The 22,840-nt window shown below is 39.9% G+C and overlaps 1 protein-coding gene across 2 annotated transcripts; it reads right to left on the bottom strand.

Annotated features, from left to right (window-relative positions):
• Nucleotides 1-958: 958 nt before the first annotated feature.
• Nucleotides 959-14,516, bottom strand: mvb12ba (multivesicular body subunit 12Ba). 2 transcript variants are annotated; one of them, XM_042509599.1, is made up of 10 exons: nucleotides 14,304-14,516; nucleotides 13,003-13,127; nucleotides 12,238-12,345; nucleotides 11,026-11,122; nucleotides 10,663-10,792; nucleotides 8,932-9,078; nucleotides 5,925-6,019; nucleotides 4,699-4,754; nucleotides 4,292-4,351; nucleotides 959-3,558 (listed from the first exon to the last, which is right to left on the bottom strand). In XM_042509599.1, exons 2-10 carry the CDS (start codon nucleotides 13,111-13,113, stop codon nucleotides 3,472-3,474), a joined length of 891 nt encoding a protein of 296 aa, XP_042365533.1. In that variant the 5' UTR covers nucleotides 13,114-13,127; nucleotides 14,304-14,516; the 3' UTR covers nucleotides 959-3,471. The 2 variants fall into 2 exon arrangements, with proteins under 2 accessions (XP_042365533.1, XP_042365535.1); XM_042509601.1 differs by lacking the exons at nucleotides 959-3,558; nucleotides 4,292-4,351; nucleotides 4,699-4,754 and adding an exon at nucleotides 5,146-5,421.
• Nucleotides 14,517-22,840: the final 8,324 nt, after the last annotated feature.

The raw sequence follows: 22,840 nt of genomic DNA, 5'->3' as shown, positions 1-22,840 counted from the left end.
ATTTTTTTCGTTTGGATTATTTAAAAGTATCATTACACAGGCCAATATTCCATGACTTCTCCAAAACTTTCAATGACTTCAACTGACACACACTATTATGCAAAAGTCACAGGCCACCTTATACTTTGTTGTTTTAGTAAGGTTATAATGATCATACATTTTTATTCCTCAGTACTCTCTTTAATCAAATACAACCAGAACATAAGGGAAATATGTATACAGTATTAAAGACGCAAATATTTCAGAACAAATTAACTTCAACAAGCTTAAATTTCAAGCATTTAGTGTGACCTCCCTTTCCACTTAGCATGTCTTGAACTCTCGTGGGCAGACAAAATGAGATTTACAGTACTAATCTGCTGAATTTACACCAGGCTGCATTCAAGACATGTCACAGCTCAATACTGATTTTGGGCTACCTTTGTTCATGGTCGTATGATTCCATGTTTCACACTACATCTTGACTGCAGTCTGAAAAAGTCATTTTGTCCTGACCTTATATATATATATATATATATATATATATATATCTCGAGTTGTGGCTTGTATATATATATATGTCCTGATAAAATTGGTTCAAGGTAAATTGTTAAATTGTTGTTTTCACATGACTGTTCCTCTAATGAGAAGCCAGTGTTGGAGCCACTTTGAAGCCAGTGTTGCAGTGTTGCTGGACAGTGCTAACTGTGGACAAGTGAAAAGTCAGTGTGGTTCACAGACTTCAACTCCTCCTCAGACCCACCACTGATCCCGTCTTGGCGTCAAAGTCCCATGAGTCTCATTAAAGCTCGACTCTAGTGGTTTGGAGTTGAGTTCACATGTCAAATGGGTAAAAAATAAATCTTAAAGCAGGTTTGAGCTTAACGACAGGTAAAAGTTGGTTTAAAAGGGTCATAGGAAAACAAGCTAAACTGAAGACCTAAACATGCACTTTAGGCACAAAGTTTTTCACATGTAACCAATGTACTTGAACAAAAAAAGAGCACTTTGCATTTGTTCATACGCCATGAGCCAACTACAATTTGTAACATTTCTCCTGCAACATATTTGTTTCTTAAGCACTGTACTTAAAAAAAGTAACATGTTATAATGAATAGTTAGGATGATTTTAACACAATTTCCCATAAGCTCCAGGTGATTTCAGTGGGAGCTGTGGTTTTCTGTATTATTGTCTGTAGTAGACACTAAACATGGAGAGTAAAGTGTAGATTGTGGAGTTGCAGAGGCTAGGGTAACAGCAGCCAGAAGGAATTCATAGAGCCCAGAGGGCTGCACCACAAAGCCAGTTCATCAGAGCCAGACTCTCTTTGACTGAGCTGCTGGACAAACCCTGCAGCCTTGCTCTGAGCTAACAGGAACCTTGAGCATAGTTGGTGACCATGCTTATCTCCCGTCTCTGTTAACTCACGCTTAATGCTTCAGGCCCAGAGCGTGTTTACAGATGCGTTCAGTGCATCATTTGATACTTAAAAATGATCAATCACATGCCGCCTACTTCTGCCTTCAAAGAATATTAAATGTATGAGGCCTACCATAAAAAGCTACACTGTTGCTTAAATGAAAGCGAGAGAGGGGCGCTGGCAGAAAATGCCTACATGTATGAATGCACAGGTGAATGTAATATTTATTTTGTCACTCTGTTTATTTCTAACTAACAGCAGCTCATCCTGCAGCTCTAAAACTTTAAAACTGATGCAGCAGATTGACTCTGTCCAGTATTAAAGGAGACATAAATCGCTGTAGTTTTTGGACAATTCAAAGTGAAATTAATTTTACTTATTGAATATTGTCTGTGGTAAATATCAATAGAATAATCAGCTGTAATATACCAGCAATGTAAAATACACTGCAGCAAATCAAAACTAAGCATATAAACATAACCCACAGTGATAACAACATGGTATGATCTAAAGGAAGAGATTTTTATATGCAGGTAACGGTCATCCTTATTAAAAAAAAAGAGTGAAGTGTTAATATTTAATGCTACCTGTAATTTTATAGAAGCTTCTTATAGAATCACTGTGGACAAGAACACTACAGACACATTCAGCAGTTCACTAAGAGCAACAACAACCACATGAATCAAATAAAACAGTATTCTTGCTATGATTTTCTGCATCACTGAAAACTTAAAGTTCCTGTTCACAGAAAAAAAAAAAAAAAACATGACGCGATGCATTCAGTAAGTTTCAGTACGTTCAGTAAGTAAAATTATGGCTCAAAATGTTTAATAGTGTATTTATAACATTTTCCCTCAGCTGAGAATCTGTATGTATCTCATATGCTGACACTGATTAAAGAGTGATGCTACTCAGAAGATGCAAGGGGCTTTTCAGCTGATTTCAAGCTGAGACTTGGAACACAACCTGCTCCTGACCAGGTTACGTTTGCAGCATCAGTTGCCATGGCAATGTGGCCAGACAGCCACCTTCGTAGGACTTAACATACCTCGCTAAGACATTAACCTTTGTGGTACGGCCCCCCGGTTTCATCCGTAACTCTCATCTAATTTTGTAGTGATGGGTCACACTGCCCATGGAGACAGCTGTGCTGACAAAAACTCAAACGGACGGCTAAAAAATTGTGACTGAAACTCATTTGGGTTAAACAAGGTGAAGGACACGAAACACCTGCAGGAGGAATGTTTGAGCTAAAAAGGAGCAAAGAAAAAAGGATAGTGGCTGGAGGGGTCCAGCAGTGTAACCTGTGTCCTGGTGTCTCTCAGTACATAAAGAGTAAGAGTGGTTAAATATGTGAGCCCAGCTGCAGGCTCCTGTACACACAGTGAAGGAGTGGTTAACAAAGTATCTGTGGCAAACATGAAGCACAGTGACATTCCCAAAGTGCACTCACAGCCACACCAGTAGGAACAATGGCAACCATTCTTCTCCAAATAAGCAGTAACTACATCCTATGGCAGGACAGTTCCTTTAGGATTTCCAACACATGAAGTGGGATGTCTCCTAGTGCCATGATCCAGGCTAGTGACAGAGCAGCAGCTGTGCCATGAACATGGTGGCTGCTCACAGCTTCTTATTCCTTTTCAGAGCAAAGGCCTAACAGCTGGCCTCCAAAACACCAAAGAATCCTTTTCATCCAAGTTCCCCAGGTGGGACATGGTTATCTGTATCACAGGCAATAACACTCTGCCATTGTTTTGAGAAAAGAAACATGTTTTAAAATCGTATCAGTGAGACTCCTTTAAATTTCCTTGAGAAAAAAAAGGTCTGTTTTTCCAACAATGGGTAATCCATCTCATTTTAAAATGTTGTACATAGTGGTTTCAGCCAGCAGAGCCCCTCAGTGCTCTGCTCATCTTTCAGTGTTTCCAGCTTCCTTTAGAAAGCAACATCTTTTTGTGTTTTTTTTTTCTGTCTTCTTTGATGTGGGCAGGTCCTCAGTAGTTGTGTGCAGGTTTCTCCTGCTGGTATCTGTAGGGAGAGCCATGTTAGGGTGGTCAGGAGGAGGTCCTCAGGCCTCAGAGCTCAGGGAGGTCCTTGTTGGACTGGGAGGGAGGCGAGCTGCTGCACTGTGCTCTGTGCGGAAACTGTAATCATACTGACAGAAGGACATTCAAACATTAGTACTTTGTAATGTGCTCAGGCCAAAATCATCCAAGTTTACTCTGAATTCATCAAATCATTTGGGGTTTTTCAACAACACGATACATCAAACATAAGGAGCTCACTTCCATCTGCTGGACACAGTGTGTAATTACAGAAACAATTACTGAAAAAGCAATGTGAATTTATACCACCACCAGGTCTCTCCATCATCTGCTGCTGTAAATGTTTTTCACTTTAACAGCCAGTGTTTTCCACTCATAGCAAAGCCCAACCCTGCAGTTTAAGTGTCATTCCTGTTCATAACATATATTGCAGTGTACTATAACCATTTCAGGTGTGTCCAATTTCAGTTTGACCTCTATATAAAGGGGTAAATAAAGATGGACAACATGACAGTTACCCCAAAATGTAACATTTCGCTATTGGCAGACTCCAGCTCCGAATGATATCACCATCGCAAGATGGCAGCGACTGTAACTGGGATATTTTACCCTCACGTAAGCGTAGAGGGGGTAAGTGGGGGCGTGTCATCTGTCTTTATATACATTCTGCAGTCTGACCTTGTTAATGCAATAGCCCATACTTTGGTGAATACTGTACTGTACTGTACTGATAAAGTAATGAAAATTACATTAGTTTGTTATAAACTGAAATTCTCCAATATGTCATATGATATATATTATAATGTTAGCAGTACTTTAAATTCATACCATTTGTCTACTCACCTCTTTCTCAATCTCAGCCAGTGACTTGATGGTGATGCCCATCAGATCCACCTGCTGCAGCTGAACATATATAGCAGCAAGGGTTAGTTTGTTGGTTAGCTGTCCACTTATGTGAGCAAGTTCAACTTGCTTCAAGAACTTTGGTGTTTCTGTACAGTTATTTTCTTTCAACTACAGAGTATCTGACAGCCAAACAGGAGAGTCTTACAGGTTATAGCATGCTTTAACACTGCTGCAGGGCTTCAGACAAAATGTCTACATTGGTATCATTGGTGCACCTAACTGTTATGTAACTTCATCAGGCAATGATTTACTTGCACCTCAAGTTATTCACTGCATCTTTTGGCAAACCTATGACCAGGTCAACTTGCCACCAAGGGGTTAAAGACTCAGTGTAGGTAACTTACATCAGATGAGGCACAGGCAAACTTCTCAGAGATCATGAAAGGCACTCCATCCATAGCTGAAAGAGACAATTCAAAAAAGGCTCAGTAAATGTGTCTATTACAGTAGCAGCACAGAAGTAACACAACACAGAACACATCTAATCACAAACAGTGTTCCCCTTGGATTCTGTCCAGCAGTGCTGCTGACGGGCCTGATTTTTACTTTGTACTGCCAGGAGATACTTAATTTAAGAGTGTCTGCTATAAGAAGAGCTTTAGACACATGTGTACAAAGCTGTAAATGAATGAGGTTAATAAATTTCTTTCCATACCCCATTTTTTGGCTGTACCTGACTCACAATTATGCCTGTCGAATCCGATTCAGCCGTTAAATATGAATATTCAACAATTCAGGTTTTTTTCCATATAAAGTTTTAAAGTTTTAACTAGGGCTGAAACGATTAAATACGAGTAAATTAAATAATTTGATTATTAAAAATCATTGAGGCAAAATTCTTTAAGAAGGTGGCAAGGTTTGTAAGAGGGATGCTTAAAGAGTGATGGTGAAGAAAACAAGTGAAAGCCGAGGTAGTGAAGATTACTAATAACAATGAAGACGATGATGAGAGTGGTGGATGTGGATGAAGAAAGTGACCAAGCAAGTCCCCCGGCTAGCACGCATGCAGACGTCAGGGCCACCAGCAGGCCAGGCCAGCACAGGGGGCTCACAGTAGGGGAGCACAGCTGCACAGCCAAGAGGGAGACTCCAGTCACACACACGCACATATACACACCAACACGTGTCAAGAGATAACGTTTGCATACGTGCAGACACATATCACCCTCCTTTTACTTCATGAGGAACACACATGAATTAGCAATTGGTGATAATAGGTAATCAGATAAATGGGGAGAGAGAGGTAGAAATAGTTGTATGAGTGGAGATAATACAAACATGCTTCAAATAAGCCTTGTAGATTTCAAGGTCAGGAAATACCAAACTGTCAGAGTGCCGCTTGTGCTTGTTAGCTTCGCTTGCTAGCTCTGCTAATATGTTGTACCTCTGCAGTTCGTTGTTCCCAGTTTGATGTTCTTACACCCATCGTTATGTTGAAGCCAAGGAGTAAATTGTAGTTTTTTAACTTTATTTTTATACACACTAACACTGCCATGTGTGGCAGGAGTTTTATTGGCCCATTTTAAGATTTTTGATTTTGCGGAGAGAATGGAGAAGACAGCGTGCTGACCTGAGATAGCATACAGGTTGGAGTTCTGGTGCTCATAGTCTGGTCTGGTAGTGTTCTTCCCTCTAAAGCTGGCTGGGAGGGTCATGGAAATATGCCTTGGTGACAAAGCAAAATTAAAAACAGCATCTGGTTAATTCAATGGAGACAAAACAATGATTCTATGCATCTGTCCCCTGCTGCTGATTTTACTCCCCAAAAAAAGCAAAGTAAAAGTTTTTACTCAGTTATGCTGACAAACACTTTTAACCCGATTAGACTTGAGGTCAATTTGATTTAATTAAATACGCACAAGTAGGTAAATATTAAATAACATGATCATATGATTGCAATGTCCTGTATACAATTTGCACACATTTGTGTTCTTTGGGGTCAGTTGACCATGAGCTGTTTAAGCTGTATAAAACATATAAGAAGTATCAGTATTTTACACACATATTTTTTTGATTGTTAGGATGATATTTAGGCCACTATAACGTGCAATTTTGTAATCCCTCTGCTTTAGGGCCCTAATCTACCTGAGAATACCCATAGTAGTGTGACAACCACTGATATTGAGAAAGAGACTTTTAGTACTGATCGTCCTGTCATCTTTCAACCCCCAACAGCAGTTTTGGGACTAACGCGTTACTAAGTAACGCATTACAGTAACTACGTTACTTTTACGGTAACGATTACAGTAACTAATTACTTTGTCAAAATCAGTAACGCGTTTATCGTTACTGTGATTTAAACAGGCTCGTTACCCGTTACTTCACGTGCATAACTCAGGAATATAGTTTCCGTGGTGGACGTGACGCGGACGTCACGTGACACGGCGACGTCACGTCCGCGTCAATAAATGAAAACAACAATGGTGGCAGTCGACGGCAGTCCAGGCATGGGATTTCTTACGTGGAAATATGGACATTATTTTTCCTTTGTTACGGCGAAAGACGAGAGGAATATTGTGGTGACCTGCAATCTGTGTGTAGGTTCGAAAACACTATCCTCATCAAAGACCAGCAACAACTCGAATCTGCTGAAACATCTATCAAAAGTTTCAAAATATACGGTATGTTGTGTTTTGTTGATGCACTGCATCGTAGTGATAGTGATACTGGGTACAATGATCAAATTTTACAGTTGTTTTGTCGAACACTATGCCACATCAACCCCAAAATAAAGTGTGTGCATTAATAAGATAATTTAGAGTAAAAAAAAAAGTTACTTTCCCTAGTAACTAGTTACCTTGGAAGTAACGAGTAACTTAAAGTAACTGAGTTACTTTTGAAAGAAGTAACTAGTAACTGTAACTAAGTTACTAATTTAAAGTAGCTTGCCCAACACTGCCCAGCAGATACATTACCTTCCAACAATGTAAGGCTTTAAATATATTTCATTTAAAGAGCTATTTAGGTAGTCAGCAAAGAAACTGTATGTACCTGAAATATAAACCCTGGGCAACAATTTTGATTATAATCATTTTCTGGAGGTTTAAATTGCTGAGGTCAGATTAACCCCAAGGTTAAATAATGTTATTAAACTAGAGGAAAACATGAGGGTTAAACATGGAAGCTGGTACAGAGGAATGGACTGCAGGACATGGCTCTTCGAGTGTATTGATTTCTCTCCTGCCTTCACTTTCACCACAAGCTGAGAGCCTATAAGGAATCCATTATAGGTATGTTCCAATCGGATTGGAAGGATCGGTATCAGGCCCAATCAACACATATTTTAATCAGGATCAGTTATTTTGAGCATGTGTCCTGCCAAATCTTTTTTTTATGTCCGCAGTTATGCAGGTGTGGTAAATGAAGAACAGGATTTGCTGCAGATATTCCGGTTTTATTGTAATCCTGCTACTTCAATAAGTATTAACTGATTTTTTTCATGTTCAACTGAAGCTGCTTCACCACTTTAAGTGGAACTGACATTTTTATTGATCATTTTTAATGAACAAGTTGTACAATCTTGGTTTAATAAGCAGAATAGTGATCATTTTTTTGTTTTTTTGTGACTGATAATGTTAGAATTCTGCTGTAACACTACTATACTACTACTATAACACACTTGTGGAATTGTGATTATATTATTATAATGATAATGTTCTGTACTTTTATACAATGCTGCACTGAGTGGATGTGAAAGCAATTTCTGAAGACACATTTTACTTTGTTTACTCTGTTATTTTGTTGAAAACAAATGCAGCACTATTGAATAAGAGAAATATAAAAACATTTTTATTTGGGTTTACTGAAATAAAATAAAAATAAAAAACCTATTTGGACGCAGACATTTTGTTTCTATTGCACTGTAGAGTTATTAAACAGTCAAGTGTATACACTTGATTGATTTAAATAACTTTAAAGTACCTGAGGTATGTAGAAAGTAGAAAGCAGGTTTATTGGTCATTTTTTAAACAGCGGTATTATTCAGGTAAATACAAGTATCTGATCAGGGCTCAGTTTCAGCAGATATTCAATATCAAATAAATCAGATTGCGATTTGGAGCAAAAAGCATGATTGGGACTTCCCTAATCAATCACTAACATTTCCTCTTATGCTAAACATACAGCAACCCACTGTATTACATGTACATGTCATCAAACCACATGAAATTTTAACATGAAGTTCTGCCCATGGAGCCAGTTCGAATGGGATTGGTGACTGTGGCATGCAACCTTGGTAGTTTCAAGAACACAATGTATATTTCGAGAATTAATGTACCATAACTCTACAGCAGACAACATTCCTCTTTTTTTCAACAGCACTACTTTTCTTTTTTTTTCTGTCTGAAAGTGTCTCCTTTTTCTACTTCACTGTGGTCTAAAGATAGATCTGTTTCCTTTCCCTTAGGCAATGTTTTTTAGTACAGTGAACATCCTCTTTCCTTTTATACGAGTGGAGTAGAGTGTCTCTTAGCCATGTCTGTAAATGCAGGATGCATGTAAGCTAGCTCGAAAAGTGAGGATACATTAAATGTTTGTGAGGTCACACACGTACAAACAGATTGTTAGAGCAGACATACTTGGGCATAGAAGCTGCTGCAACTGCTGGAGCTGAGCTGGAGGAGGAGTTCACATTCTGAATGTTGTTGGTGGTTGGTGCAAGTGCGGAGTCCTGGGCCCGAGGTACGTTCCCCATGCGATACCAGATTCCCATGTTGTTGAGCTCTCTGTTAAAAAAAGTTAATAATATTAATGAGCGAAAGAGCTGAAAAATGTATTCAGATAATATAGAAAAGTTGCATCTTAACATGAAGCATGTCAACTTCATTTTTTTTCTCCATTGCCTCAAGATTTGTGTACAAGTTTCATCTCACAATCTCATTAGTACTATTAGTCCATCAATTTATTAGTCACATGAAACCATCAAAAATTATTTTCAATGAAATAAATACTGTCCTTCCTTGGTGCATTAAAAAAGAAAACAAAAGAAAAAGAAAAAAGGAAAGAAAGAAAGAAAGAAAGACAGACAGACAGAGAAAGAAAGAAAGACTTTAACAGTGAATAATAGATTGGGAGTGTAGGCACGTCTTCATATAGGATCCCCTTGGCCTCCTCCTGAGCCTCGCAGTACTGGCCTGGTGTATCTGGTGTATCTCCCTTATACTGTCTCATCCAAGCCCTGTGTCCACACAGTTAAAAGCTCTCATGATATCATGCTCAGACAGGGTGATAGGTGTGAGTTGGGACTACTGAATTTCACGAACACCATGATTTTTGTTGATTTCTATGACCTGATCTTTCCTTTAAGGTCAGCTGACCGGATCTGGTAGATGGGGCCTCCTTATGTTCATTAAACAAAAGAAATTCCATTTGAATTGAACACTGTATCTTTCTCCTTAGGAGGTAGAAGCACACTTGCCAACCCTCCCAATTTTCCCCGGGATACCTCCCTTTTTCTATCTCTCTTTTTATATCTCTCCCGCATTTCTCCTGATTAGAGCCCCCAATTTAGAGCCCCCTACCACGCGCGTAATCTCCACGGAGGACCGGGGGTAAGGGCCCCCCCAACATCCAACAGCAGTGAATACTGAAAAAGTGCAAAAATAGTTATTGTTTTGTTTTTAGGAAACATACCTGAATACAGACTGTGCACATTTGGATACTAGAGCAAAGCTCGTGCCACACATTCCTGTCCGAGCCAAAGTATCTGAGCCCAAGTAATTAATTTTACTATTTTTAAAGAGTGACAAAAAGTGGGCCTAATAAAAACAATCACACCTGGCTGATCACACAGTTGATTGTTAGATCCATCAGAGCAAACTGGGAGCAAGGCAGTGACAGACCTCTCATCCAACTGTTCTCCTTATTATCAGGGGCAGATTTAGTGATTTGGCAGCCTGGTGCCCCAGTCCAACTGCCCTGCTTTGATTTCACTCGTTCTCTGACTTGGAGTGATGGTGGGCTGTTGGAAGCTGTCGAAGAAGTTATGCTGTTCTCTAAACCCTCAGTGTAACTATTATAGACGAGTGCAGGTGATGTAGACACACTGAAAGCTGTTACTGATACAGTCATGCTGCATACTGCTAAAGATATGAAAAAAAATTAATTCATGTAAATATGTTTTGTGAAATTACTGCAGCCTCTGGTGTTAAAGACACGTTTACAGCTTTCACTTTAACCCCACAAGGGAATTTCTGTTTACTATATTAACAGAAGGGAAATTCAGTTTGTCTTTAATTTTTACCGCTAAAATCAAAAGCAAAACTTGTTTTGAGTAATTTAATTCCATCACTGGATCCCAAGCTGCTTACCCTATAAATGTGTACTGAGGCGGGGCCTGCTTGGAGCGTCCCAGGATGCGGATGTCACAGATGGCTGCCTCTGTGGAGTCCCGTGGAATAAATTTGATGCAGAGCCGCCTCTTCCTGAAGGCCTGCTCCTCTGCGGGACACACAAACGACAGACAGAAAGACTAAAGTCACTCCACTGTCAACAGTTTTCTCATTAACTACACATTACTGTCAGAGAGGTTCTCAGCAGACTAATACAGCAGTCCTTATTATTGGGCCCGACTTTTTGGGGCATTTAAAGATTTAATTGTAATCACTTTCAGACCAACACTGTTGCCACTCAGTGATGCTTGCAGTGCCTTTTTATCAGACCAGATTACTTACGAGTGTCAACAGTCTCCTGGATGGGGATGAAACCCACAGGCAGAGTGTCCTTTATATCGATCAGCTTCATGTCCACCAGAACATTGCCCAGATGGCTCTATAGAAAAAAGGTATAGAGGACAGGGGAGAGAGGGAGATAAGTGATGGGAAGGAAAGAGAATGGGGAAAAACAGAAGGAGAAATGGGAATAAAGCAGGGATGACCTCACCAGCGATTCAATCACATACTTTCTGTATAATGATTTTGATAGGGATGTCCCATGATGCTTTTTTGTTCCTGATCTGAGTCATTTGACATTGAGTATCTGCCCATTCAGAGTCCCGATCTGATACTTGTATTTTCTTAGATAATACAGCTGCACAGTGCATACTTTAAGTAGGCTTCTGTGAAGTTATAAAAAAAAAAAAACATTTAAGTTGTTCTTTTCCATTTTAAAAAAATGTATTAGCCTATTATTATCATTATTATTATTATTATTATTTATTCATTTTTCATTCACTTACTTTACAAAATAAAGTATAAAATGACAAACCCTAACTTTAATTGTGTTGGCCTCATCGCTGTTTCGAGAGAATGTCTCTGTCCCTTTAAGAGTCCAATGTTTGTTGCTCTGGCAGCCTGTCTCAGTAACTTGAATGAACTGTAGTCTGCTGAGTGTTTATTTTTGTCATCTGCACATCTTTTGGAGCAGATTATACTTCATTAATAAATAAACCATGTTGGGAGTTTTTTTGCAAGGCTTGTGTACCTGCAGTGGCGTGGTGAGTGAGGTTGTCGTAAACTTAGCATAGTTGTCTGTCTCTACTCAGTGACAGACCAGAGAAACAGCGCAAAAGGCTAAACGTGAGACTCTCATGCTTAGCTGAAACAAAACAAGTGCTCAGACTGCAGAAAATAACCTAAATAATCAGTCTTGATAATGCGTTTTTGTTTATGGTTTGTGGCGTTTAGAGACAGGCAGGGCTCAGCCACTGCCCATAAGTTCAGCAGAGAGGGGAGATGGACAGCTTAGGGGAGCAGAGGAATGAAGGCTGCACTCCACATTGCTTTGCATTTAATTAAAGCATCTCTGTGACAGCTGATATAAAACAAAGTCTCTATAGGCTACATATTCCCGATCCTTATCTGTCAAAAAAATGCCTTGATGGGCCCTCGATCTGATGTTTTAGTTGATATTAGGACATCCCTAGTTGTTAAGGTTAATGAACTTACATTTTCTTTAGAGAAGACCCTGGTGAAGCAGAGGTACCGGGTCACCTTGGATTTGAAAAGGCCATCTTTCCACAGGTCAGCATCTAGGCCATCTGTTGTTGTAGAGACCTGGAGGCAGACAAGTCAGCAAACTGAGGAAGAAAATACAATATTTGATTTCACATTATTCTTTTAACCTGTCTCAGACCTTTTACATCAACCTTCCATCTTGCATCCACATTTTGGAAAATTCCACCAAATTCTGTGTTTTACAGCTGATTTAATTTCATTACAAAATTTCACAATTCTGTCTGCATTCTCTACCCTGCGGCAGAAAAGTTTTTGACAGGTTCTAAAGATGATTTATGAGCACACACTTACTGATTATTATTTAAAAAGCTCCAAATCTAAAATTTGGAAACCATAAATAACTAATTTGTGGCTAGAAAAATAATTGTACCCAGGTCCACTGTAAACTCTGACTTATCTGGCTTATTTTTTTTGCTTCTTACCTATGAGATCATAGGTAAGAAGCAAAAAAAAACAAAACAAAACAAAACATGTTAGTATGGGGGTTTAAACTTGTGTCTCATCACACAGTCAGTGATTCAAATGGTTTTAAGCTCTGTCATAGAAGGTACATTGAGATGTATATTTTTAGTTATTGTGGTGGTCATGATTGGAGATTCAACAATTATTTTTGGCTATGTAATAAAAACTGATGACTGTTTTCTCAGCTTTATAAACAAGCTTTTTATCTGTCCTGAGTTGTGTTCAGAAACTTACCACATCATACCCAGTGGGTGCCCTGTTCCTGGAGGCTACCACCCCAACTCCAGTAATTGGGTCCATGGGCATCTCTGGCAAAGCTTCAGAAAGGTCTCGAACCTCAGGCATCTTTGTTGCTTCTTCTGCAACAAAAAGCACCAGGACAGATGAGCTTCTTGGAAAGCCCTCAGAAAAAGAAGGATGGAATCACCTCAATTTGATTCTGTCCCAGGCTTTTTAACACATAGGCCTGTACATGGACGTGTTGATCCCTCTCACTGCTAAAAGCGGTTTCCATTGTATCAGCCTACTGCCTGGGTTTAAAACAAAGAACAAAAATGTCTTTTTTTAAATCCCACATCTCTCTGTGATAATGAGTAACACTGTGTTGCAAAATCTAGCATTTGAGATCTGTGAAGACAAGAAAATTAACATAAATGTTTATGAAAAGTTAGTGTGGCCACTTGGTACTTGTGCATTTTGCTTTTAGGTAGATTTTGCAAGTTTGGCCTGAAAATCTTTATTGAAATTATTATCTTGTTATTTTTGTTTGTACTTGTAATTCGTGCTACTTATAAATCCAGTTTATGCCACTAATATACTGCGGTCACTTGAATAAAAAAAATAAGTATAAAGCCTCATGAACTATTTCATAATTTTAAAAAGGAAGAAACATTATACTGACTAATAAGTAGCAATATGCCGAATTCACAACAACCTGACCCTGATCACTAGGGGTCTGCTAACTCAAACATCTCTGCTGATAAGAAAAGCATGAACAAGTGCCACCACAGTGTAAGTACACGGGATTTAGCATGTCCTCCGTGTCCTGGGCAGGGGACGCAGTGGTGCTGTCATTTCACAGAAAAAGCTTAGTTAACCGTCTGAATGACCACCCCAAACAATTACCGCTCTCCATGTCAAAATAGCATGCCTATTTATCATAACCTCATTGCGTCTGTCACTGTTGTTCTCTTGAAAGGGACCGTTCTTCACACGGAGACAGCTTAGCTTTACGACACAGTTAACAAGCTAGTTGGCTAGCGTTAGCATGCTAGTAGTAATGTAACACTGACTGCGACAAACGAGCTAAACTGTCAGGCGTTGACGCTGGCTGGAGTATTCCTGGCCTGACCGAATGTTATCTACCAGGCTATATAGCGTTCACCATACACACCTAAGTCAATGTAGTAATGTTATCCCACCGTCGAAGAAAACAAGCAGCATTACATGCTACAGAGCCGCTTGAAGACATCGAGTATGCATTGTTAGCTGGTAAACTAGCTAGGTAACTAGCAGAGTAGCGTTAGTCCTCTCACCCAGCGGTTGGCAGATGAATTCGATTGGTGTCCGTGTATTTTCCTCTGTGTTATCCTCTCCCGACCCTTTTCACAGCTTTATAAAGACTCGCATCTTCAAGAAATTGCTGCAACTTGCGAATCAATCCAAAATATAAGCTGCAAAGAATGGATTTGCATGGTGGTTCTCCAGCTAGCGATTTAGGGAGGGTGCCATTGGTGGAGCTGGGGGGGACTGAGGACAGGGGAGTGATCAGTGAGTGGCGGAGCCTCCAGCTCCCTCCCCGGTGCCTGCCTACTTACACAGAAAAAATAGACGGGTGTAGTATTAAAGGAGCAAAATTACATATAACATGTTTTTAGATGCATAAGGCTGGCAAAAATGACTGTTGGGCAGGGTCCCAGACCCTCAGGGACCCCAAAGACTCAAGGTTGTGGCAATTATTTTGTGGTAATCTAATTAGGCTAATTGCTTTTGATTAAAAAAAAGACTAAAAAGATGAACTTGGTATAGTTATAGATGACAAACATCAGGATGATAAATTAATTCAAGTGAATTACAGTACGTCTGTTTCAAGCTTAATCTGATACCATTTAAAGTTGTTCATCGCATCTATCCCACCAACTCCAGACTCACCAAAATATATTCCAGTGTTAACTGTAACAGATGTCATTTGTCACCTGCAAACATGATACATATGTTTTGTTCTTGTCCTGTCTACAAGGTTATTCACAGCCATCTCCTCGCACCTTGCTGAGGCTTTTAACACTGTACTTACAACATGTGCAGAGATGGACATTTTTAGAGTATTACCAGACCATCAAACAATGAGGAGGAAAACATAAGACAGTATTGCCTTTGCATCCTTATTAGCATGCAGTGCAGGAGTCATCACTTGCCCCCAAAGCATCTCTCTGGGTCAAAGACCTCATGATGTTCTTAAACCTGGAGAAGCTCAAGTTAGACTAGAGAGGGTCACCTGGAAAACTTCATATTAAATATGTTTGACTTTTGAACTCCTCTCAGAGTAGTTGAGTAAGACAGTGTGAACGGCACGTAGAAGATTGAAAGAAGAATGAGGACGCTCCTTGTGCCAATATGTCCATCGTCTGACTGCATCAAGAACGTACTTGTTTATACAGGAGTGTAGGCGAGGATTTTGACTCCTGCAGAAGCAAAATGTATGGCTTTGACACTTTGACAAGCTGCTGCACAATGCTAATGAACAGTACAGTACAGTCCAAACTAATGCTAGCACACTCTACATTTAGATGCATTACAAAGAAGTATATAAAGTCAACAACCTTCTGTACATACATTTTATTCCCACTTCAATGACTGAAGCTGAAAATAAAGCAACAGATAGCAATGCCATGGTCAGAAATAGGTTTGCAGAATCATCACAACCCAAAGGTCATCTTTTTCACGGTTACAATACCAGAAATTTTGTACAAAAAAAGGCATGCAATGTCCCTTATAACACAATCGGTTTTTCCTCAATGGAACTGAATAAGAACAGAAACATGATTCGATCTGATACACAAAAACAATTCAAAGAAGGAAGTAAAGCAATACTTGTTGAAATACTTCATTAAAACAAAGGTAAAATGATCTTATCATATACAAGTTGATGCTAGCATACACTACATTTGTATCAAATGTATTTGGATAATCATTTATAGAAAAAAACACTGCTTGTGATAAGGTAACAGATTCTACATGTTTGATCTTTTGGTTCTTGAGACAACATTTGGAAAAGAGAAAATAAAGCAACTGATAGAAATGAGCTGCATCTAAACTAACAATGGTGAGATGGTAGGAATTATTTGGGAAACAAATAATAGGAAAAAATGACATTTTTAAACCCACCTATGCGATAGCTACTGTTGTCCTCATTGCTTCCAAGAACATAAGAAGAAAATACTAGCAAGAAATTTGCCTGAAAATTTGCAAAAAAAAAGGTAAAAAAAACAAACAAAAAAAACCTAAACCAAACAGGGAAATGTTTTTAAAAAAGCACTTAAAAACAACCACCACCTCGTCTCCCCTTATAACATATGGTTTATCTAAATACATAATAATAATAATTATGAATACATTTATCAGGAAACGGTTTCCTAATTTTTCAAAATTTCTAATGATTTCTTGCCAGGTTGTTCATTGTCTTTTTTCTATGTTTTCAAAATAAAACAAACCAGTTTGCACAGGTTTCAGCACTTGTGAAAGACGTCCAAATGCAACACAAGACAACTGATGTCAATCCAGGTTTCAAATGGTTTAACTTTAGCTTTGCTGTATTGATTTGTCACTTAAAGATCCATCAGCATTGGGTATAAAACATCACGTTTACTCTATAAAGATAAGCTGATGAAAACTGTGGCAACCCCTACTCAGTCCAAATCATAATAATGTAAGGTGTCACACTTTGACATTTTGAAGAAAGTGCTTCTTTTCCTCGTGACATATTTTCTGCCAGTTAACCCTTTGTGTGTGCATGACAGCTATACAGATGCACACACACACATACATCAACAAGCAAGGTGATATGGATTAAGCTCACCAGTACCACATCAATAACGAAAGCTTTGAAGAAAAATGAAAAGTGCTTGCTGCCTTTTTCTGTCACAATCTAAATACGAACTATACTATTAATGCTGAGGGTCACTGTTATTTTGTCTGATGCAAAATCAGAAGTTATAAAGAGGATATTCTGTCACTGAACACGAATGATCAGATCTACTCAATACACTTTTTATGGGGCTACCCCACGATAGAGATGACAATAATAAATAATAAATATATCAGATGATGTAAATGTGTCTTCTCTAAGATTGTGCCATACTGTTTAATACCTGTGGAGGTCTCAGGTTTGGATTTTTCAAGGTTTTTTGGACGGATGTTTGATTTGTGTATTTGCCCAAAATATGTATCAGAATGTATTATGCACCATGATATATTTTGTGGTTTGTGGTATACAGTGTCATACAAAATATGATCCAGCCCCACTCCTTGTAAATTCACAATAAAAGTTAATGGAAAAAAGAAGCAGGTATATTACAAACTCCTGGGGTCTTCCATAGAGTCATATGTTAAGGTCAACATCAGTTTCATCTCTCTACAAAATATCATAATCCACATCAACTGTTTAGCTGGAGCACAAAGGCAAGAAGCTGGGGAAACTGCTGATACCAATACAATAGTGCCTTTTGCTAATTTATTCTAAGAAATACAATAATCTTTTTCATTTTTCATTGACTCAAAGCTGTTAAACGGTAAATGTTCACAAAGTACAAGCAGCTGCACCAGGTTTTCCAAAATTTATGATCACAGAAAACACAATAACAAATCTGACATTCCATTACAGCTTTTGGTACTTAGCATTTATCTGTACTGAGTGCTCCCAAAATATTTTAACAAATAACTAAAAAAACAAAAAAGAATTGAGGTTTGACAGCTAGCCCTCTGCACAGTACCTAAAGTCCTGTCTTCATAGTGATGACTAGTCCTACAGAGGCCAGCCAGAAAGAGATCTAAAACGTCTGAGTTAGCATTTAAGCACCTCCGGTTCCCTCGTCTTCAATTTCTGTTTTAAAGGGAAACTGAACCCCCTCTTTTGTCTTGAGTACCTCCTCCCTAGAATGCCATTAAAGGCTAAAACATGTGCAGGTCCTGGGGGGTGGGGTGACTAAGACACGGCCAGTCACTCAATTGTGCTGCCTCCCTACTCCCTGGCACACACACAAAATAGTCGGTTGGTGAGAGGGCAGTGACGGGGTGGTGACAGGGGGCTCTGTTGGTGATGAAGGCAGGCTTCTGCTACCAGGAACAGCCAATAGCAAAATTCAATTGCAATAGCAGGTTTCAACCTTTAGAGGGCAGTCACTATGTATATTTATACACAATATGTAGAATTTTAATACTCTGCAGTCAAATGTCAAGAGTTGGACCTGAATCATTTAACAACACTACTAAATAAGCATATTGTTCCAGTATACACCGAACAGTGCTTCTTGGACACATCCTTGGTGATGAACCCGGGGTCATTGGGTGCTTCGGGTCTTTGATCATCAGACACCCTCGCCCGGGTGACCCGGCCGGATGTGATCAGTCCCCGGCTTGTGTCCAAGTGGCTCACTGTATCACAGATCCCCTCTACGGATCCAAAACCACAGTGAGGCCTTCTCTGCTGCCTCCAGGTTGTTTTGGTGGCTCTTCTTAACTGCAGTCCTTTGAATCCAAGGAGTTTCAGCGTTTGTGGCAAGGACTGACCAGAAAAACCTCAACACTCCACCTCCACTGGTTCACAGCGAGTTCTCCAGCCCTTGGTCTGGCATTCCACCACCAGCTCTGCATATTGTGCCCTTTTACCCGTTGGCTTCCCTGATCCGATCTTCCCAGGGGACAGTGAGTTCCAGCGGGACCACTTGCTTAGTGGATTCTGATGTTATAACCATGTCTGGGCAAAGCAAAGTGGCTGCAATGTGTTCCAGAAACTTAAGCTGTCTTCTTAGGTCAACCTTGACCTTCCAATCTCGTGCATTGGCGATAAGCCCTCCCGAAGAAGTGGGTTGTTGTTGAACTTTCTATCCAGCTCTGATGAAAGTGATAGAGTGATGAGTCCTGTTGCTCTGGATTGCTGTGAAGATTGTGTCTGCCAACACACCCAAAACCTGTTCATGGCGCCAGCGGTACCTCCCCTCATCCAGTGCATTTGGACATGAGCTGAGGATATGCTCCAAGGAGCCTCTCCTCTGGCACAGTTGACATGCTGGGGGATCTCGGCCATGTCCCAAATGTGCAGGTTGGCTGGGCTTGGGAGAACGTCGTAGACTGAAGAGATGAGAAATTTTATACGAGATGGTTCGGCTCTGCAGAACTCTGACCATGTGAACTTGTGGGATTCTGCGTGGTTCCACCTGGTCCAGGCACTTTGATTGTGCATGCCTACCATCCTGCAGCGTCTGTCCTCCTCTTCCCCAGCTCTTATCTCATCCTTGATCAGTCAACGCTTCTCTTTCACACAGGCTTTATCGTAACAAGGCTTAAGGCAGCTACCCAGCCCTTCTCATCCCACCGCCACAGAGCCTACTAGGATGCTGTGACGCTACCTTGCCTTTGCTCTATCCAACACTTTCTGTGCCTTCCCCTTCCTTCTGGTCCTGACAAGAATGCCAGCTGAAGCAACTCTCCTGTTCATGGAGTCGCAACACATCATCACCTCCCTGGCTCGGATGACTTTGAACTCTTCAGTCAGGCCACTCAGGGGAAGCTGCGGTTTGGTGGATCTCCCATACAGGGCAAGGACCTCGGAAGCCCCAACCATTGCTGGTACATCCAAGCCTTTAATGACAATTCGCTCCTTGTCTGCTGGACTGATGGGATGTCCTTCAGGGAACTGTCAAAAACCTTTCCTAGGCTTTTGACTGTTTTTTCGGACACCATAGGGATCTGGTTGCCTCCCAGGGTGAAGCGAAACTTGGATGAGTTTCCGGATAGTCTCTGGAACATGATGTCTGTTCAGTGTGGTCACGACAAGCTTGTGGGAGATGGATCGGTAGGTGCTGGTGAAGTCTAACCAGAGGACTGCCGAGTCCCCTCTGTTTTCCTTTGCCTCCTGGATCAGCTGGGTCACCAAATCTGTGTGTTATGGACATCCCAGGACTCCAGAAACTCCTCCCTTCTGCACTGAGGTGTTGATGAACCCGTTCTTCAAGAGGTACTTGGTTAAACCCTGAACCACAATCTTGAAGAAGATTTTACTTTCCACACTGAGCAGCGAGATTATGTGGAACTGCTCGATGTTGCTCATGTCTTCCTCTTTCGGGATCCAGACCCCCTCAGCTTGCCTCCAATCAGCGGCCACTTTGTCTCTACACCTAATATACTGTACATTGCTTTGCAACTTAAAAAAAAAAAGTGGTTTGAGGGTTTGGTTACTCTTAAACAGTCTTTAAAAAAGACAGTTGCTAACAAGTAGCTAAATGAAACTACAGAACGTCATCACCTGAAACCACACCAAACACGGCTTCACAGCCTTATTGTGAGGGAGATGTTATATCATGATAGCGTTGTGTTCATTTATAGCTTAACATTAGCTTCCCACTTCCAGCAATGGCATTTAGTCATCCGAATTCCTAAAAATGGTGTCCATTTGTGAAGATTATCTTGCTGAACAAAATGTGTGAGTATCATAAATGTTTGTTTCCCACAGATCTTATTTTCTGCAATAATCCAAAAGTAGGCTTTTTGATGAGGGAACCAGGGTGATGCTAACTTCTGCGTCAGCCTACAGAACAACATGATTCCTGGAACACTCTTTAGGTAACTAGCTTGTAGATCTGGAGCTGCTTGAAGGCCTATTTACAGGGCTAGACTAGCAGCTCCCAGGACTTCAGGCTTTGTACGGTAGCTTGGCGAACACATCCTGGACGTATAGTGCAGTCAGAAAGGATTTTGGACACTTAACAGTGCTCGTTACAGTCTTTGTTTAACACTAGCATAATGGGAAAAAAAAGCAATGACTGTGGAGTTAAAGCACTATCAGTTTTTAAAGTGTGTGAGGGAGTATCTTTACTAAGCATCACCACACAGTCTGTTATGGCAACTCAGTCACCTGACCTCAGTCAAACTGATCATGTGTTTTTCTTGCTGAAGTCTTCAAACCCCCTTATTTGTTCAATTACTTTAAATCACAGAAAATTTGAGATAATGTATACAGAGGGCAATAAATCATGCACACATCACCTGGGTGATGTATAGAAGGGCATAATTACTACTTCCCCCCTTACTTTTTTACAACCCAATTTTTCTCCCCCTCTTGTTGACAAGAGAGGAGAGGTGTTGATAGAAATGCTCATCCACTCTAATAATAAGTTGTTGATTATCATGATTGGCTCAAAGCATAAACTGAAGTTCACATCCCACCTCTGGCCTGTGTTAGTGAAATGACAGAACACCTTCCTGATCAGATAGCTAACATGGAGCACAGACAGTCATACTCCCTGCTCATTGTTATAGGGCCCTTTAACAGAGCAAACCTAGACCACCTCTCTGATCACTGCCCAGTCCATTTCCTCCCGACCTACAGGCAGAAACTACAATCTGATGAGCCCGTGATATGTGTTCCTCTGCACATACAACAACAAACCCTGGTTAACACGACACTCAGACACTACATCAGGCCAAAGAGGAGGGCTACAGTCTGCTGTCAACATTCTGGGATGTTGCTATCATGACTGCGATGTCAACAAAAGCATATGGTGGGATTACGCTACAAAAGAATGTGGTTAGGGTTGGCAAAAAGGGCACATGGTTAAGTGTAGAAAACCCCCCGTCACATTTAGATGGAAGTGAACATCAGACCTCGAAATTAAAGTCTGGGGATTGTTGGACCAATCCACCACCTCTCCCATCCGCCTCATAGGGACCTTGGTGCTCCCGTATAATGTTTTGTTAGAGGAGACATTTATGGCATTTAACTATATTTTGGAAAAACAGTAAATCACTGTTATGTATGTATGTATGTATGTATGTTTGTAAGTATGTATATATGTGTGTGTGTGTGCGTGCGTGTGCTTGAGAGAGAGAGAGAGAGAGAGAGAGAGAGTGTATATATATATATATATATATATATATATATATATATGTGTGTGTGTGTGTGTGTGTATGTGTATATATATATATATATATATATAATGTGTATATATATATATATATACACATACACACATACAGTTTTCAGCTGTTAGTTCTCAGGTAAAAGAAATTCCTAATACCCTCTATGCACGTTTTTCTAAAAAAGGAGGCTTTCATCTCTGATTTTACTTAAATTAGCAGAAAGTATCAGGTGGAAACTGTATGATAGAATTCACTGAGGAAAGCATGAAAGCCAATTTCATAATGACTTTAATTAGTTGTTGTTTTGTTTTTTTACTTTCCCATTTCTGAAAAAAAGCTATGCCCTTGGATGAAGATATGTGTTATGCCATTATAAAACTTTAAAATAAACTTAGAGTTGAACCCACACTGCCCAAGTTTCATTTTAAATATGCCATGGTTAGACACAAAGCCAGTTCAAAATATATATATATATATATAAATCAATACAGAAAAATCACTGTGTGATTACCTTCTGACTGCAGATACACTATATTGACAAAAGTATTGGGCCACCTACACATTTCACCTGCAGGAGCTTTTATGACATCCCATTCTAAATCCATAGGCATCAATATGGAGTTGGTTCCCCTATGCAGCTATAACAGCTTCCACTCTTCTAGAGAGGCCTTCAACAAGATTTTGTGTGTCTGTGGGATTTTTTGCTCATCCATCCAAATTTTATACACATGTGGCAATGGGACTGAATGAAACACCTGAATTCAATGATTAAGAGGTGTGGTCCAATACTTTTCTCCGTATAGTGTATTTCAATATCGGACATTCACAAAAGAAATTAATACTGAATTTTACATCTGACTCCAGTCAAGACATGAATGCTATTACCTTATAACCTAACAAGTTCAACACTTTCTTTCATTCTACTTAATCACTCAAGTTT

The sequence above is a fragment of the Plectropomus leopardus genome, chromosome 20, assembly GCF_008729295.1.
Source record: "Plectropomus leopardus isolate mb chromosome 20, YSFRI_Pleo_2.0, whole genome shotgun sequence".
NCBI classification, from domain to species: Eukaryota; Metazoa; Chordata; class Actinopteri; order Perciformes; family Serranidae; genus Plectropomus; species Plectropomus leopardus.
The sequence above is the reverse complement of the archived record's forward strand: the minus strand, read 5'-3'. Positions and strand labels throughout refer to the sequence as shown.

Bases quoted from the DNA above. Each gene is read 5' to 3' on its own strand.
- mvb12ba (XM_042509599.1), bottom strand. From the start codon at position 13,113: ATGCCTGAGGTTCGAGACCTTTCTGAAGCTTTGCCAGAGATGCCCATG. The intron at 4,755-5,924 runs GTCAGCACGCTG...TGTCTCTTTCAG, and splicing joins CAACCTGTATGCTATCTCAG to CTATGGATGGAGTGCCTTTC. The intron at 3,559-4,291 runs GTGAGTAGACAA...TCCTTCTGTCAG, and splicing joins TGGCTGAGATTGAGAAAGAG to TATGATTACAGTTTCCGCAC.